The sequence below is a fragment of the Nycticebus coucang genome, chromosome 15 (assembly GCF_027406575.1).
Source record: "Nycticebus coucang isolate mNycCou1 chromosome 15, mNycCou1.pri, whole genome shotgun sequence".
Taxonomy (NCBI): Eukaryota; Metazoa; Chordata; class Mammalia; order Primates; family Lorisidae; genus Nycticebus; species Nycticebus coucang.
Genome location: NC_069794.1, coordinates 59,447,402 through 59,467,258, shown reverse-complemented (window position 1 = coordinate 59,467,258; position 19,857 = coordinate 59,447,402). Strand labels below are relative to the sequence as shown.

Genomic DNA, 19,857 nt, shown 5'->3' with positions numbered 1-19,857 from the left:
ATATGAATAATGAAATACCCATTTAAAAAAAGAAAAAAAGGACCATTTAGATATGTGTCATTCTTCCCTCCCCGACTAATGAGTTTCTATTATTGCCAACCTCAAACCTCCCAGTTGTCCAGTCCAAATTGTTGCCCAACACCAGAGTGTTCTGGCACATAATAGTTCTGAGGCAGAAAGGCCTCACAGTGGTGCTTGGACAGAAGTCTGCAACCTCATCTCTTGTTGCCAAATAGGGAGAAGGAACCTGGTTCTATTAAGGGAAATTGGCCCGCAGGGGAAGAAGTCAAAGGGCATCTGCACTAATTAGGAAACCAGATTTAGTGAGTATCAGAGAGGAAAGAGAGGACATAGGGAAAGGAGTGAGAAAACCACGTATCTCCCTTGTGTACGGCAGAGAAGAATCTCAGTGGAAGTGGAAGAAAACACCATAAAGTGGCTGAAAGACAGAGAGGTGGACGAGACCATGAGAACAGGGAGGAAGGAATAAAAGCACATGGAGGTGCTGAGCAACACTGGCCCAGCAGAACGCCCAGAGAAGAACGTGGCTTTCTGCTTTCACAGAGAAGCAGGACTTTTGTCCCATCTGATGACGATTCCATTTACGACTGTTGAAGACTTTCCCCTAACTTCTTTTCCTTCAACTTTTCATTATGGAACTTTTCAAAAAGTAGAGAAAAACATATTGAACCCGATGGACCCATCCCCCAACTTGAGGAAAAAACCTCTGGCTTGTTTTGAAGCTAATCCAAGCCATTCTGTCATTTCGTGGTGAATATTTCAGAGTGTGTAGCTATGACATCAGAACTCAAAAACATACAAGCCCACAATACTATTGTCATGTCTTTAAAAAGCAGTAATTCTTTACCATCATCAAATAATGGGTTTTAAAGCTATTTTGACACTTTAGGCATATGTATGTGGAACAAGGTCAGGGCCGCCATTTATGCTTTAGAGCACCCTGTACCTCCTCTGCATAGCTCTTCTCACTCCTTCACATTTTATGATTTATGTGATTAGCTGAATGTCTCTCCACTACCTATACATTCCTAAAGGGCAGGGATCTCTCTGTTTTGTGCTCTAGTGTAACTTCAGGACGTGCACACAGAGCCTGGTACATGGCAAACACTCATGCTTGTCTGTGGAATGAATAACACACACATGCATACAAGTAATAGTATCACTCATTAGTGCTTAGTTCAGAGACTAGCTGAATGAGGCAGTCCTAGCCACCAGCCAGACGATCCATGCTGTTGCCTCCTGGAGCCCAGTATTGGTGGTGGGTTCCCGACCCTATTATAATCATAGCATTTCCTTAGCATCATTTGTATCTGGTGTGAAGCTAGATACAAGTTCCTACATATCAGGAATATACTAACTCAGACTAACAGAGGGAGACAAGTTTAGGACATGCGTGAAGAGAATCAGAAACATCATACCAGTGAAAAGTGAATGAAATAGAGAGACATTTGTACACACTTAGAAAAGCATTTAGGTGGGCACCAGCCACGCAACACCAGCTGTGGAAATCGCGCGCCACTACCATTTGCAAAACTAATCATCCTCACATAGGGGATCTCGGCATATGTTTGTTTTCCTCATAATTGATTCAAAATTATAGTGTTTAAGTCTGACCTATAAGAAAAAGTAAAATGAGAACTAAAATTCCCAGACTCTTACGTAACAATAAATATATCCTTTAAGAATATACTGTGCCAACAACGTGCAGTTAGTCCACATAGATTACTAGGATGCAAAGCAGCTGTGCCCTGCAGTTTTGATCCCAGTTTAAAAAGTAGAAAGACATATTTTCAGCTAGTTTTGTAGGCTTGAAAGTATTAGCTATGGGAATGTTGTTTGATCCAGAGGCTAAAATTTCCTATTTTCTTTCTTTATTCCCTGCTTTGGTCTTAATCTTTCAGAATTTGTTATCAGCTTTGAACACCTTATAGGCGATCTTTCTGAAAGTTGATACCATCTGGAATATGATTTCCAGATTTCTTCATATTTGAAATAGCATGCGGTGTGTTTTGGGGTGCAACATGATCTGCACCAGAGGTAGCTAATTCTGATCCTTCTACAAAGATCTGTCTGCTCAAGGTGACTACCAACTGTTTAGCCGCTTCCTGGATAGGTAGCTATATATAGGTATGTGTGTATACGTATAGACACGTGTATATACATGTGTGTGTGTGTATACATTCCTTCCTACAGTCCTCTCTCCCCATCTCCTCCCCACAAGGACAGCTCTGTCCACATTTTTTTCTAATCGATTCTAATCTCATTTCTTTGGAAAACAGCACATTGACTTCAAAGGTATGGAATGGTAGTGTTCGCTGGGCCCAGCTGCCGTCAGCCTTTATACTCGAGACATAACTTAATCTAATGAAAATTCATAGAGAGGTTTCAGAGACTGCCAAAACTAAACATAAGAAGTACTGTTAGGAGGTCAAGTTCTACACGTGTATTCCTTTTTGTTCTTCAGGATGTGGAGTTAATTAGCTTTAGAAGGGCACCTTGGCGTGTCACTTCAGAATACAACCATTCAAGTATTATAATGGCCTTGTCTGTAATTACCTTTTGATAGTGTTTAAAAGTAATGTCCAACAGCATTCATCGAGTGCCACTGAGTGCCAGGCATTGTGCTAGGTCAGTGTTTTCAACCTTCATGTCTCACGTCACTTTTGAACCTATAGTGAAACTTCCACAGCACACTTAAATTATGTTGATCAAAAAAGAGTGAACAAAAAGTCTACTTATTGTGCTTTGAACGTCTTCCAAAAATAATTCAATTAGTGATCTTTAAGCATTTTCACAGCACACTGGTTGAAAATCACTGTGCTAGGTACTAGATTCAAAGAAAAAATAAGATGTGGTCCTTCTATTTAAGGAATGGAATAGAAAAATCAGAGTACATCACCTATAATAAACATATTTTTCAGTTACACATATACTTGCATTTGTGTGTACTATATCCCAATGTAAAACATATTTCCTACTATGGAAAAGAAAAGTTTGAAAAACACCATGACAGAGAGAAACAGACCTGTCTATTAAAGCAATAGAGTATCCAGGTTTCATGGTAGACGACGTTATAAGGTTCAAAAAAGGAAACGGTCAGTTTCATCCAAGGGATCAGGCCAGCCTTCCTAGGAGTTGTCCTTTGAGCTGAGTCTTCAAGCCTGAATTGGTGTTAGCTGACCCGGTGGGGTGAAAGGGCAGGAGTTGCAGATATATCCCTGGGAGGCGAGGCCTGCATTATGAGGTGGTAGAAAGCTTCCAGGCTCTGCCCTGTGATGAATGGATCCTCCCAGTGCTTGGCCTGGCAGGGAGGAATAGAGATTGCCTATTCTCATGCAGAATTTGGGGTTTCTGTTTTAGCCCAAGAGGATAAAAATATACTTTAGATAAGAGTTTTACCTATATATACCTAAGATCCATACCTCCAGCATTGCACACACACACAGAGCAGTTCAGAAGATTGTGTTATGCTTAGGCTTTTGAGATATGCATTCATTATTACCTCTCCTAGTATCAGACCCTTTTACATTTATAGAAGTTTATGGAAACGTGTGATTCAATTAGTATAATATGGCTGTAACACTGTAAACCCAAGAGAGGTCACTCCTGAATGAATTTTCTACTTAGAATTACTTTAAGATGCTGCATTTAAAATAATCCTGAGTTGAATTTTTATGTCAGTCATTCATTTCAATTTATTTTGAGCACCTGTTACATGTTCAGAACCGTGCTAGGTACTACGCATGTCAAGATGAGAAAGACTAGGCCCTTACCCAAGTGAGCACAGAGCCGCGCTGGGGAGACAAGATGGTTATAGTAAGGGTAGTGAATGATCTGACTGATGGGGGAGCGAAGTGAGAAGAGCGCGCAGCAGACACACCTGGAGGGCAGAGCAAGCGTCCTAGAGGGGAAGATAATTGACTTGAATCTTAAGGGTAGGTGGAGTTAGTAGGCAAAGGGGCTGAGAAAGGACACTGTAGGTGGGAAGAAGCGCTGCGGGAGCATAGAGGCATGGGCCGTGGTGTATGTTGCATGCAGGGAACTGTCAGTGCACTGGTGGGGCTGCAGCAGAATGCAAAATGATAAAAAGGAGCAGTGTACTGGGAGGACAGAATTTCAAAGGCACAAAAATATTAAAATATAATTTTCCTATCTAAAGTATACTATAAGCAATTTTAGAAAACTCTTGTATAAGTGTATATAGCAACACATTAAGTTATGTTCTTTGGGCCTCAACTGTTATCTTGGTCAATCAAATAGATCTCCATCGTAAAGAGCAACCCATGGGAACTCTCTTAGCAATGTGCCACATGAACCAATCAGCTGCCAACATCACAGCATGTCTGGGATGTAGCAGTGGTGTGCCCTAGAGCCGGGTCATGCACATTTCTCGGGAGACCCAACTGTGCATTTCTAACTCAGTGTTCAGTGTTAGTAGCTTGAAAGTGATCATGGTGGTGATACATACACCATGAAAGTCAGCAAATACTACAAGTCAGGCTTTTTTTTTTGGCCAGGGCTGGGTTTGAACCCGCCACCTCCGGCACCCTACTCCTTGAGCCACAGGCGCCGCCCACAAGTCAGGCTTTTTTAAGAAAATTCCTGGCCGGGCAGTGACTCACACCTATAATCCTGGGAGGCTAAGGCAGGTGGATTGCTTGAGCTGACAAATTAGAGACCAGCCTGAGCAAGAGTGAGACCCTGTCTCTACTAAAAACAGAAAAACTAGTGAAATTCTATCTCTAAAAAAAAAAATAGAAAAACTAGCCAGGAGCTGTGGCAGGCTAGTTTTTCCCAGCCCCTATAGTCCAACCTATTCAGGAGGCTGAGGCAAGAGGTTTGCTTGAGCCCAAGAGGTTGAGGTTACTGTGAGCTATCGTAACACCACAGCACTCCACCCAGGATGACAGAATGAGACTCTGTCTCAAAAAAAAAAAAAATCTTGGCCACGTAAGGTGGCTCACGTCTGTAATCCTAGCACTCTGGGAGGAGAAGGCAGGAGGATCTATTGAGCTCAGGAGGGTTTTTTTGGCACGGGGGACAGAGTCTCACTATGTCATCCTGGTAGAGTGCCTTGGTGTCACAGCTCACAGCAACCTCAAACTCTTGGGCTTAAGCGATTCTCTTACCTCAGCCTCCCAAGTAGCTGGGATAACAGGTGCCCGCCACAACACCCAGCTATTTTTTTTTTTTTTTTGTTAGTTGTAGTTGTTATTGTTAGGCCTGGGCTAAGTTCGAACCTGCCAGCTCCAGTGTATATGGCTGGCGCCCTAGCTGCTGAGCTACAGGGGCCAAGCCTCAACTCAGGAGTTTAAGATCAGCCTGAACAAGAGTGAGACCCTGTATCTATTAAAAATAGAAAAATTAGCCAGTCATGGTGGTGGGTGCCTGTAGTGCCAGATACTCTGGATGTTGAGGCAAGAGGATCACTTGAACCAGGAGTTTGAAATTGCTGTGTGATACGCACTCTAGTCTGGGGCAACAGAGTGATACTCCATCTCAGAAAAAGAAAAATATCTTGGGGGCCCTTTGTTAACCATTTACCAGCATGCCACTCCATGTTGCCCTCCTTTGAATCCATAAACATACCTGGAGACATCACTTCTTGCTTTTGCTCCTCAAAGTCAATCTGAGATGCCACGGAGTTTGCTAAAGTCCTAGCAGTAGGTGAATGGAAATAAAAGAGAGGGCAGTCGGTTGGCCAATCTAATAAAGACTTCTAAATTGGCATCACTTAAAAAAAAAAAGGAAATAAAAGACCCACATGTACACAGCCTGAGCTGTTATCTTTTTATGTCCTTTTGCTTTTAGGCTGAAGGAGATCCAAATGAGTGAATATGATGCGGCTACTTATGAAAGGTTTTCGGGTGCTGTTCGGCGACAGGTGCACTCCCTCCGAATCATCCTGGATAATTTACAGGTAATCTTCCATTTATAGTCTAAGAAAATAATCTGGGCCCAAAGTTGGACCCATCCCAAAACTGTTGTAGAGTCATCTGAACTCTCATCAGCCAATCAGAAAAAATTAATCAGTGCTAAAATGTCCGCATAAAACTGCGGACTCATTCCATAGCTTTTCGAGTTGAATTCTCCAAAGAAAACTATTTGACTTCACCTTTCCTCTTGTCCAGGAAGCAGTAATTTTACCAGTAACCTTAGTAGACACCCAGCTTCCTGAGTCCCCTCACGTAAGATCTATGAGCCTCAGACCTCTACTGGAAAGTCACCATAGAATTCTTTTCCTACAAAGCATGTTACTGCCGTTGAAGAAAGAGAGGAACATTTTGGATCATCCAGGATGTGTCTTCTCTGTGCTCCCTGGATCCTCTTCCTCACACACTCCCCCCTCGTTGCCTGCCTTTTTGCCATTTCACAAAATAGCTGTTGGTGCCTCAGAAGCAGTTAATACTACTGTTGCACCCCACCCCCAAAATAGTGATTAAGACACTTCAATACTTCCTAACCAGCGAACATTATTTAGAGATTTTACATTTGAAATCTTGCATAAATAATTTGCGCAAATAATTAAGGAAGAGCTGAGCATTCCTTAAAATTACAAGTGAAGTCAGATTATTTTGTCTAAAGAGAAAACAGAGCCTCCTTTCAGGAGCAAAGGGGCAGGATTAGGAGCCAGTGGCAGGCTTCTCCACTCTGCTCTAGAATCTCGTGTTTCCTTTCCACGATGTGTTTGAAGTTGACTACCCTCAGTTTTGCCTTTTTCCTCTTTGTCTTATTTGTAAAGGTTCTTTTGAGGGAGGTTGTGTTATTTTTTGGTAGGTATTGGTGGTTAGAATTTCTATAATGCAGTTTAATCCATGACCTTTCCCAAAACTCTGAGAAAGCTTCCTTTTATGAAAGATCTAAACTGTATCAGGAAATTAAGAAAAATTTGGTCATTTCCAAGGGGAAAAGATCTTTTTTTTTTTTTTTTTTTTTTTTTTGAGATAGCGTCTCAAGCTGTCACCCTGGGTAGAATGCCGTGGCGTCCCAGCTCACAGCAACCTCAAACTCTTGGGCTTAAGCAATTCTCTTGCCTCAGCCACCCAACTCCTGGGACTTACAGGTGCCTGACACAATGCCCGGCTGTTTTTTGGTTGTAGTTGTCATTGTTGTTTGGCAGGCCCGGCCTGGATTTGAACCCGCCAGCTCCAGTGTGTGTGGCTGGCACCCTAGCCGCTAAGCTATAGGCACCAAGCCCAAGAGGAAAGATCTTTATAATAATTAGCTAGATACCTAATTTCAAAATCTTGACAAATGTAAGGATTAAATCATTTTCATGAAAAAGTCCTTATGCAGTTATATAGGGTAAAATACCATAAGATTTTATGTTACCTGTGCGAACAACATGACATTGAATGATTCATTTTCTTCCATAGTCATTCGCTTGACAAATGTTCATTGCCCTGGGCCTTGAGGGCACCTGGGCAGCTGCCACATGGGCTCTGAACTTCAAAGGCAGGAGTTGATAAAGGGCCAAAATGTGTGGTTCAGAAGAAAGGAAGGTAATGGGAGATGGTGTTTCTACTAAGACTGGAGAATGAATACAGTTCAGTCAGTCATTCATTTCTTAAGTTCTTGATGCACACCAGGCATTAGGGATAGAAAAATAAAATAAAGCCCCTGCCCTCAAAGAAGGAACTCAAAAGACTAAGAATTTCCTAAATTCTTCAGGGACGTTTGTATACAATTCTATGAGACAAATGAAGAGAGGCATTTTATATTCATGGAGAATGTAATGGTCGAGTTCAGTCTTGAAAGATGCTGAGAAATTTTGCAGGTGGTTGGAGAGTGAGTACATTCTAGATGTAGAAACAGCATGTACAAGTGCACAGAGGTAGGGGAGAGCACGGTGAGTTCAGAGAAGACTGAATGTGGCCGGGAAGAGCACAGCCTGGAGGCAGAGGATGGTGAGAGAGGAGGCAAGTTGTAAGAATCACAAGCACCACATCTTGAATAGCCTGAGTGTCAAGAGGACAAGCAGATAACATTGACTTCTAACCTGTGGACAAACAGAGGCCTTTAGAGTATTCACAGTACAAGCCAGGGATGTAAGAACACATTTTTAATTGAAGGTATGAGGTTAGTATTACTATAACTAATGGCATTAGTATAACCAGAGTATAACCAGTATACTCTGGTATCAGTTAATGCCTTGATTGGTGTTTGTGGGGTGATAGTTACTTTTATAAACATTATCACTTTTGATCCTTACATCAGCGTTTTAAGTGGCATTGTGCTGTTAAGATCAGCAAAACGAACAAAAAATCAAATCCACCACTGTTACTTCTCACAGTAGCACACAGACGAAGCTGGGTTAGAACTAGGGTTAGCATCAAGGAATGACTTTCCGGAATCAGCACAGCGATGAGACCAGTATCAGAAAACAGTGACCAGTTGCTTTCAGCTTTCAAAGGGAACTGAAAGAAAACTATGAAGTTGTCAGGGAAAAGCAACAAATAAGATTAAAAGGATTGAAAACAAGAAAGTGGCACCCATAAAAAAAAAAAAATCCTTACAGGAATTAGGGGTAATAACTTAATAAATATCTCCAAAGAAATTAACTAATTATTTCAGGGAAATTTTTGTTTTCTTCTTCTCTGGAAATCTAAAAAAGAGAAAACAGATCTAATGATACCAAGAAAGAGTCTTAAATTTGGGGAGGGGCAGAGATAAGAGTGTGCATTTTACATGAGTGGTACTAATTCCATATCTATATAAATGTTTTTATTCTTTTATTTGTGCTTCTGTGTTAAAAGTATAACTCTAGAAAGCAAAAATGGTATCCATATGCAAAATAATACCCTGGAATATGGTAATTGGTTTTATTGAACTTAACAAACTTGGAACAAAAGCATTTTTGGTCAAGAAAGAGCAACATTTCTCTTCATACACCTTAGGTGGGAGCTAGCAATCTAGTAGATATGGTAACAAAAATTATTGAAAAATCCCTTGGAAAATGTCAAAGCAGTTTTAGTACACTGCAAGCTTTAAGCTAACATTTATTAAATATGCTAAAGAGTGTGGGAACAAAGCTTCGGCGAGACACTTTGGACCTCCTCCCACAGAAAGTGTCATCAGATTGTGGAGGCAACAGAAAGGAAAGCTTCTTCAGATGCCAACATGGAAGAAAGCTATTGAAGGGAATCCTCCACAGTGGGCAGAGGTGGAGCCAGGAGGTGAAGATCTGCATTCTGGAGCAGCATCAAACTGGGATCTCAAGCTCAACCAAGATGATACAAGGAGAGGGTAAAAGGATTACATGAGAGAAAAGAATTATGATTTCACCTAAGTGGTGCTTTAACTTTACAAAAAGAGAAGGTTTGAGCACAAGAACATGAACAAAACTTCCAACAGCCGATGAGAACCAAGTTTTGGAATTTTATTCTTATGTTATCAGTCTTTGGAAGACTTACATCTTTAAGCTGTCCCAAATTGCCTACATGGATTAGGTCCCATTCATCTTTGATATGCCACCCAGCAGAACTGTGGACATCCAAGGAGCAAAGACCGTGGCTGTCTAAACTAGTGGATGTGAGAAAACACATTTCACTGTTGCTCTACCCATTGTTCAGATGGGACAAAGCTACCACCTATGACCATCTTTAGAAGGCTTAACAAAGTCTGGTCATGAAGGCCTGGAGGATTACATGAAGGCCAGCTTTGCTTGTTTTTGATCACTTCTAACCCCATGTTACACAAAGTTCAAAAGCAATCACAGCAAACTTGAAAAGCCAACTTGCTGTGATACCCAGCAGGCTAATTAGCCAACTGCCACCTCTTGGTGTGTCAGTGAACATCCCCTGTAAGGGCCTAAGGAAAAAAGAGTGACATTGTGGATGCAGACAGTAATGATTTAACACCGACAGGCAGAATCAAGAAAGCTTCCTCACCCAGGTTTGTGACTGGATCCCAAGATCATGGAATGCTGTCAAGAAGGAAATTGTCGCGAAATGGTTTAAAAACTGCAGCCTCAGGATTGCTATGGGTGGAACTGTGGACAAAAAAATTTACTGGAATAAAGGAAAGCGACTCTTCAGAATACACCAGTAATGTAGAAATTAAAAAAGACAACACTTCTGATATTGACAGTAACAAAGAGAGAGCTCTTGGCCTTCTGTGCTATGTCAATATCATAAATGTGTTACTGGTACATAAAGTCTCCTAGGCCTTGTATCTGTTCTTGTGTTTCACAATTACTTGTTACATAAAATTTCTTGTACGTAATATATATATATATTTTTTATTGTTGGGGATTCATTGAGTACGTAATATATTTTTAAAAATGCAACAAAGATACCTAAATATAAATAAATATTTGAATTAAAACAAATGTTTTTTTCGCTGAAGGTTTGGGCCGAAGACAATGGGAGCACATTATACTCAGCAAAGTATGGTATATGAAAAGAGATAAAAGTGATTTAACCTTTGAATGAATAGCCACAATTGACATAGGACTTCCGTCTCCAGGTATCTTTGTAAAGGACACCAGCATGATAATAACAGAAGCATTTAACAGACAGCAGACATTCTTCTAGGTGCCTCCCATTATCATCATCATCACCAAGATCACCTCCTTCTTCATCACTTAATGGCCAGCTCTAGAGCCTGACAGCCTGGATCTGCAACCTGGGAATGGCAGATAAGGTGGCCTTAATGAAGAGTAACTCTGACAGATGATACGCGTAAAGCATTTAAAACAGCGCCTGGCATGGAGCATGCTCTGCAGAGGGATTAGCTTCTTCATTACCTTCACTGTGCTTGCTCGTAGTCATCAGCCTGGGCTACAGGCCAGGTACCCAGTCAAGAAGTTCGCATTGATTGTGCTGTTTAATCTCTATAAAAACCAGTAAGTAGGGCGGCGCCTGTGGCTCAAGGAGTAGGGCGCTGGTCCCATATGCCGGAGGTGGCGGGTTCAAACCCAGCCCCGGCCAAAAACCACAAAAAAAAAAAACCATTAAGTATTATTTTCTACGTTTGATAGATGTGGCAACTGAGAAACAAGTTATCTCAATTCTCACAATCAGATGAAATATAAATACTTTGCCTCCACTTTATAAATGATAGGACTGAACCTTAAAAAGATGGTATAACCGGGTTATATGGCCAGTGAAGCAGGTGTCTGAGCTCAAAGCTCAGGTCCCAGTGATATGTTAGGCCTCTGTTATCTTCTTCCAACTCTACAATTTCATAAGAAGTATAATTCTTAAATACTCATAAGACATTTTTCATCATTATCCAAATGCCAAGACAGCATTTCAAGTATTTCCCTTTTGAGTCTTTATTTTTAATTCACAGGAGAATTTCTCAGGTGGGCCTTCTAGTTCTCAATTTAGGGAGATGGGGCTAATTTAAAACACAGCTATTGGCCAAGAATGGACAGGGCCTGGTGTAGAATGTGAAACTTTAGATTAAAACAAAAGCAAGAAGGCTTTGAATTGGTCCTAGTTTTGCATCTTCTGCCAGTCCTGTGTGGCTCTGATTGACTAATATCTTCCAGCTGGTTTGAGGTTGCTGTATAATCCCAATAACTATGCATGTTTCCTTGGTGAGCAGCACAAACTCTGGCCAGGAACTAGCAAATCATCCTAGGACATGACTTTCCAAAGCACAGCTTCAGGCCCATGCACTGATTGCAGGTGACCAGGCTGGATTTGAGGAGCAGGAAGTGCTGCTGCCACCATGTTGCCATCTGCCTGTGTGTGGGCCCGGATGCAGCACACACCTGTCTTCTCAGTCAAGACAGCTATCACCAGTGACCTTCCTTGGCTTTGAGTTACTGGACCTTTTCCCTCTCCTGAATCAATAGCAAGAGTTTGCTTGCTTTGCTTGCTAGGATAGTACAGGCTGTAAGTACTTCAACTATACTTGGTTCAGAATCTCAATCTCTGATTGCAACATTCTCTTACAAAGGAAAATATCCATTCTCACAAAAATGCCACTTGATTTTAATCATATCTTCTCTCCAGTGTTTTTCTGTTCTGCAATCAGTAATTTCATTCTCAAGCTAAACCAAATTAGTCTTTCTCTGATTGCTTTGGCTAGCATAATATCTCCATAAACCAATAATTATATTCCCCTTTTTCTCCCTCTAGTGTTTCAAAATGAGCTTTTGTTCACATAAATCATGTTTTGAACGCTGTGTGGCATGCACTGTACTTGACACTGAGAACACAAAGATTGATAAGATATTGCCCTATACCTTGGTGTGTGCCACACCTTCTGGGGGCAAGACATGATTGCAAGGGGGACTTTACCTAACAAATGCAATCAGTGTACCTGGCTTATTGTACCCTCAATGAATCCCCAACAATAAAAAATAAAGAAAGAAAGAAAAAAAAAGATATTGCCCCTATACTAAGAAAATTCTAGTCTTGAGGGGCTGAGCAGAAGATGCCTAAACAGATTGTTTCAGTTTAATATGGTAAGTGCCTATGTAGAGGGATTCATAGTATATAGTGGAAGGCCAGAAGAAAGAGAACTCAAGGATAGATTTTAAAGGAAAAGGTATGTGAGCTGAGTCTTGAAGGACGCACAGGTATTAACCAGAGAAGGGTGGAAGCAATGTGCCAGCAGAGGGCACAGCATGGACCCAGGCTTGCACTGTGTGGTCTCAGAAACAGGCTGAGGCCAGACACAGGCAGGCTGCCTCCCACTGGGAAATGCAAATAAGGACAAGAGGCTGAGAGGCAGGTAGGTGCCAGGTAAAGAACTTAGACTTGATTGTGAGAACCCACTTGCTCATGTGTGAAGAGCAGAAAGCATTTTCCCATTCCTTTTATCTGGTCTGTAATAACTGTGTGATTCACTAGACATATATTGAATATTTCTTTTGCCTAAGGGTTCTTGCCTTCAACGACAAATCTTCTAGAGGAGGAAACACACATGTAGTTGTAATAAAAGCCATAATATGGTACATGCCACAGAAAGGTTTAAAGCAAAGGGCTATGACTATGTAGACTATGTAAGCAAGTGTGTGAGTAATTCCTAGGCTGGATAGTTGAGGGAAAACTCACAGGAAAAGTGTCATTTTAGCTGGGCCATGAGGATGGGTGTGGTTTCAATTGGTAACGCTCTTGTAAGGATGGAGGTGAAGGACAGATTCAACTGGTACTTCCCAAACCTTCAGTGGGGGCATGAATCCCCCAGCATGGACTAATACTTTTGTAAAACAGAATAGAAATGAATAAATTTAAAACTAATATAAAAAAAACATACCAAATATGAGCCCACATTTTTTAATGTTAGATTCAACAAACCTAAAATTACTTTGCCAAATTGGCATACGAATTTCTCAGTGCTTACTGTCGGTTTCTGTTACTTATTTTATCATGGATCAGTAACAGGTATTGATAGTCTGAAAGTAGCTTGTAAAGATCTGATCTAGACAGAAGAAACTTCTGAGCAAAGGATGAACATTTAAATACGAAGCTGTTGGGGGTCTGGCAAACAGCTAAAGTGACTGATGTTCAGAGTTAAGGGATGGGCTTGAGGGCTGTGGACCCGAGGACAGAAAGTGAGGGAGAAAGGGAATCCTTAAAGGGCCTTGAGCACCAGGCTAAGGAGGCTGACTGTGTTCTTTAATGTGGAGCAATGAAGGCATTTGAGAAAGGGAGTGGTGTAATTATATCTTTCTTTCTTTTTTCTTTCTTTTTTTTTTTTTTTTAGGAAGTTTCATACTTACAGAGACAGAAAGTTTTATAGAAAAGGGAAGTGGAAACTGGGAAGTCAAATCATAAAATTATTTCAGTTATTCCGGTGAGAAGTAATAGGAACCTGAACAGGGTAATTAAAATGAAAATGGAAAGACTGAGACAAATTCAAGAAGCAGTTTGGAGATAGGATGGGAAGGCAGTGACCAACTGGATGTGGGGTAGGGGGGATGGGGAGGTTTTCAAGCCCTAGAGAACAGAAGTAGGGAACACAGGAAGAGGAGAGACTTTAAGACAGCAAATGTTTTCTTTGGATGTTAGTATGTTCTCACTACCATGATACCCTGGTGAAAATGTCAAGCATGATAATGGAAGTTTTAAAAATGTGAGGAGCGAGTAAGGACCAGATAGGGTTTCATAGCCATATGGGTATCTATGTGTGTATTGTCACGGTCATCTGGACAGAGGGACAGCCCAAGACAAGAGAGTTATGTTGACTAAGGCGAGGGTGTAGGGCAAGGAGAGGGGAAGGGTGAAAACGGCGAAGTCAAGCAACGTCTGCATTTCCTGGGACAGCAGCGAAGTACCAGGTGCTCTTTCTTAGCACATGACTGGCTCTCCACCCAACATGTGGTGTCAGTGGCCACGAGAGGGCAACTCCAATCCAGTGCAGTCTAGAAATATATATCTCAGTTTGGGGCTGCACAAGCATCAACATCAAAGCCAGTCTTTTCCAGATGACTGTTAAATGACTAAATTAGTAAAAAGCGATAAACATGGCTCAGTGCCCGTAACTCAGTGGTTAGAGTGCCACCACATATACCGGGGATGGCGGGGTGGAACCTGGCCTGGACCTGCTAAACAACAATGACAACTGCAAGAAAAAGTAGCCAGGCATTGTGGCAGGTGCCTGCAGTCCCAGCTACTTGGGAGACTGAGGCAAGAGGATCACTTAAGCCCAAGAGTTGGCTGTTGTTGTGAGCTGTGATGCTACGTCACTCTACCAAGGGCAACATAGTGAGACGGAGTCTCACAAAATAAATAAATAAATAAATAAACAGTGATAAACAGTGAAGAACCCACATAACAGAATTCAAGGAAGGGACATACAATAAATTTCAAAGAATTTTTGCTGAATATGGAGTGACAGGACCCCTGTCAAAGACAACTTAGAAACCTTTACTAGCGAATAAGTTTATGAAACCAAAAATCTCATTAATATCCCCAGATTAGAGAGGCAGAAAAACAAGAGAGCCCTGGAGCTGGCGAGAAGCAAGTCCCTTGGCCTTCATTTTGTTCCTGCCGGGCAGCAGCACGTGAAAGCAGCCCTGGGAGGAGGAGGGGTGGGAGGTCTAGGTTTCATGCCGTGGCGACAACAAGCAGGAAGCTGGAAGCAGAGTAGCATGGGGAGAGAGGCCAGACAAGCCCCAACTTATACTTGGCTGGAACACTAATTCAAACAAAAGCCAAATGCCCCACGTTGGCCCACTGCAATGGCTTTCCCAACAAAACACGAAATGATGTGAAGATGAAGTTCTCCTGCTGGGGCTGTCTGCAGTTCAAATCCCTCCCAGTTGAATTCTTCAACCGGTGTTGTAGATTTCGTTCAACTAACACCAGTATAAAATCCTCAAGGAGAATTCTAGTAGAAACAAAGTGGGAAGTGAACGCAACGAAGGAAGATCCATCCAGTCTGTCCTGAACAATTCTGTATAGCCATCTCACCATTGGAGAATAAGAATGCAGAAAAAAATAAAATAATGTGGGGTAATGAGAAGATTCTTCATTGAGGTAGAGTACTCAAGATATAAAAGAAGATGCTTCTGGGCTAGAATATTGTCCTAAGAAAACAAAATTTTTAGAAAACATCTGCTTTGCATTCTCATAATTCAAAGAAACTTGAAGTATATGAAATAAAACAGATTCAGAAGGGTCTGGCTAAGAAGCAAGCAGAAATAATAAGGGAGTTGAAATCAATAAGGAAAGATTATTAAAAAACTAAAAATGCAAAGCCACACTTAAATCTACATGAAAAGTAGAAAGAATACACTCAATCCTGTCTTCAATCTAAGTATTAATGTAAATGACAAACTTGAAAAGTTATTCCAGACTAGAGAGGAATTAAAGAGGTAAAAACCATTAAGAAACTGGTCACTAAAAACAGAGTGGAGAGCTGACATCAGAGCCATGACTCAGTGTTCAGTAAACCCACACTCAATGGACAAATGATATTCCCAAAAAAGATGCATAAACACTCATCAAAGTAGTAACAAAACTCTACTGGGCTAAAGAAAGACCTAAGTCTACAGATCAAAAGAACTTTACTGAGTACCAAGCAAAATTAATGAAAAGATAAGTACCTTCCCACAGCTTTATGTTTAACATTTCAAAATTAACAACAGTATCCTAAAAGTATACAAGGAGACAAAAACAAGCTATTGACAGAGTAAGAAAAATTAATCCTTGAAATGTTGAATGCCAGAAGATAGTAGAATAATGTCTCCAGGATTCAGCCAAAGTACAAAGGTGATAGAAAGACATTTTCAGATATTCAGAGACTTAAAATCTCACTTAAGTTCCCTTTTTGAAAATATTTTTGAAATGCATGTATATATGTATGTACACACACATACGCACACATGTATAGATACTCCAGCCAATTAAAAGAGGAATCAAAATTCCTTAGTAATAAGAACCTTGTGATATAAAAAGTCTAACAATGAGGACTGGAGGTAGTTAAATACAGAATTAGGACTAAATAATTTTGCTTTGTTTTTTAAAAAGCTCAAATATTAAGAATAATTCTTTTAAATAATATTAATACTAATAAAGAGCTTAAGTTCTTGCATTATTTTTAAAATTAAATAAAAGCCAAGAGTTTGGGTTAAATAAGTTGGTGCAGAGGAGGAATAGAATGACATAAAGTTGTCAAATACGCTTTCATTCCTGAAAATAGAGAAATAAGTTCCTATGGCTTTTTAAAGATTTAAAGTTATCCTGCCAGCATTTTTTGATATATTTCTTGCTAATTACATGTTTTACAAAATTTCCACCAATTGCTGTGTGAAGAGGGGACTATGTGGGGCAAGTGTGCTAAGAGAGAGACTAGTTAGGAGGCTATTGCTGTGGTCCAGGAGAGAGAAAACGAGGGCTGGAGTAAGGATGGAAGTTTGGACATGGAGATGGTAAGAGATGGTCAGATACTGTCAGGAATTGAGACGATTTGCCAGTGGACTTGGTGTGGTTGAAAGAGGAGGCAAGGTTGACTCCTGAGCATGGGGCCTGAGCAGCTGAAGGAGTGGGATTGTCCATTGCCTTTCACTGGGAGGTGGAGGCCCTCGAGAGCAGGCCTTGAGGGGTGGCATCTGGGGTTTGGTTCTGAACATCAATGTAAGATCCCTATTAGATAACACACCAAACTGCTCAGTTCTCAGCTCCTTTGAGTTACAAAATATTTAATTCTCAAAGGAAAGGCCTGAAATTGATTTTGTTCATAAGAACTATTAAAGAGTAGTCCATTGTCACACAAAGTAATAATTTAGCTCCATATCAGTGTCCAAGAGTACAAACTCTTCCAATGAGAATCATCTTTATTTAAGTACAACAATCTCCACTGAGATGTTATTTCATGAGAATTGCCATGAGATGTTATTTCATAAAACAGGAAATTCTTGAAATAAGGTGCAACCTTTTCTTTTATTTGCTGTACTCTTTTTAATGACTATGTCAAAATATTGAGAGCCACAAAGTAAAATTTTTTGTTGTTTCCTTTTTTTTTTTTTTTTGGAGACAGTCTCACTTTGTTGCCCTGGGTTGGGTGCCATGGCGTCACAGCTCAGAGCAACCTCAAACTCTTGGGCTTAAGTGATTCTCTTGCCTCAGCCTCCCAAGTAGCTGGGACTACAGACACCCGCCACCAACACCCTGCTATTTTTAGAGACAAGGTCTCACTCTGGCTCAGACTGGTCTCGAACCTGTGGGCTCAGGCAATCCGCCCACCTCAGCCTCCCAGAGTGTTAGGATTATAAGTGTGAGCCACCACACCCAGCCTGTTGTTTCCGTTTATTACTCGTTACTTTGTAAATACTATCCAAAAATTTTCCTTAATCCAATCATTATGTGTTTTAATGATATAAATTAGCATAACAAGTATATGTTGGTTGAGCATAGAAAATGTTAAAATAGTGGGATACTTTAATGACATAAAGTAGCATAACAAGCATATGTTGGTTGAGCATAGAAAATGTTAAAATAGTGGGAGCTAATGTTTCATCAGAAAAGCTTTGTTCCCAAACATTGCGTACAGTTATTCATTCAACAAGTATTTCTTGATGATCATTTCTGTGCTTTATTCTGTAGACTGTGTATACTTTCTACAAAACCTGCTGCTTAAGTCTTTCTAATCTCTTCATTAAACAAATTCTGTTGGGATAAGATAACATTGGCTTGAATGTAGAATTTATAGGCAGAGAAAGTCTTGAGTAACCAAAACCCAAATAAGTGAAGGCGTAAGATTAACCGAAATGCTCTCAACACTGAAATCACAGGACAAAGTGCCTCGACCACAAGGTACTTGGTTCTTGTCGTGTTTACTCGAATGTCCTTGGTCTACAGACTCTACAGACGTGTGTCTGTGTGTGACTCTCTGTGTACAGACTTTCTGGCTAACCACGTATTTCCCAGAAAACAAATTAACCAGAATACATCATTCTCTGAGTATTTCAGTTAAAGTGTTCTTTATGTAAATATAGTAAAACTATATTTCTTTTTCAGGAAGTCTATGACATAGACTTTTTATTAGTACAACCTAGCTTTATATATTATGAGTTCTCATTAGTATGGATTTATTGCATAATACAAAACAGATGAACATATTTACAAGGACACTTTACTTCATGCTACAGGAATATTCATGGTTTCCCAAAAGTTGCCATACATAGGGAAAATGGGAAATAGTAGCTAATGTGACCAACACATAAAATGTTGTCATGAATATCTTGTGAATAAAGGGACACATAGCTACAATTTCCCATTTTTCCTATGTCTGGTGACTTTTGGGACACCCTATATTATAAATAGCATGTCTGCCCTTTGTTTTAGATAAAAGCATAGAGTTAAATGCAGTGGGAACTTACTATTTAAAGAAATCTTTCAGTAAGTCTCATAAAGTACAGAAGCCTTTATATTCACAGTCCAGAATAATAAATATTTCTATTCAGCCTTCAGTAACTTTCTAAAGAGCTCCCTCCCCTCCAGCCCATTGCCCCCAAGAGTATCTGTTCTGTCCAGCTTCTTCCTGTTCTGAGTTTCCAAGTATTGGCGGGCTGGCGATTTAGAAAATAAATTTTTTGCCCATATATATCTGCAAGTTACATACTCGAGAACTAAGCTTATGAACAGTGCTGCTATTATAAAAATGTGTTTGTGCCCAGTAGTTCTGGATCAAAAGACTGATACATACTTCTGCTTCTCAAAAACAGAAACTACTAGTTCATGTTCCCAAAAATATCAATGACAAGCAGTACCAAAAGTAATTCATTATCCACAAAGAAAGATAAAAATGAAGGAAGTATACTGTACATCCACCAGAATGGCTAAAAAAATTATTTTAAGTTGTCAATATCAAGTGTTGGTGATGATATAAGCAAATGAAACCCTCATACATTGCTCATGGGAATGTAAATTGGAAAAATCACTATCAGTATCCACTAACGCTGAATCTATCCATACTCTGTGACCCAGAATTTCTACCCAATAGCCATGTGCACACACCGTCTCCTCAAGACGTGTTGTACTCATGGAAGCATTCTTCAGAGTAGCCCCAGCCGAAAACAGTGGAGTTGCAGGATGGGTACATTGTGACAAAGTCGTACAGTGGAAAACTGTTATGGGGGAAAGGAAATAAGATACTGCTGTGCAAACAAGCTAACTCTCACTGGGAGAATGTTAAGTCAGAGAAGCCTGGAACAAAGGAGTGTATATTGTATGACTTCGTTTTTATAAAGTACAAAAACAGATGAAGTTAATCTGTGGTGATAGAAGTCAGAATAGGGCTCACCTTTGCCAGGGGGAAAGAAAATCCAGAACAGAGCACTGGGAGGCTTGGGAGGTGTGGGTGGTGGAGATGCTATGTTCTCTTTGTAATAACAAGGATGTGGAACCTGCTGGGCTGAAGGCTGATTTTGTA

The 19,857-nt window shown here is 40.5% G+C and overlaps 1 protein-coding gene across 1 annotated transcript in view; it reads left to right on the top strand.

Annotated features, from left to right (window-relative positions):
- The window catches only part of VWA8 (von Willebrand factor A domain containing 8), a 468,998-nt gene that overhangs the window by 424,629 nt on the left and 24,512 nt on the right, over window positions 1-19,857 (top strand). The window contains exon 40 of the mRNA XM_053563447.1: window positions 5,833-5,941. Within this exon, the coding sequence (XP_053419422.1) occupies window positions 5,833-5,941 (109 nt within the window). The remainder of the gene's footprint in view (window positions 1-5,832; window positions 5,942-19,857) is intronic.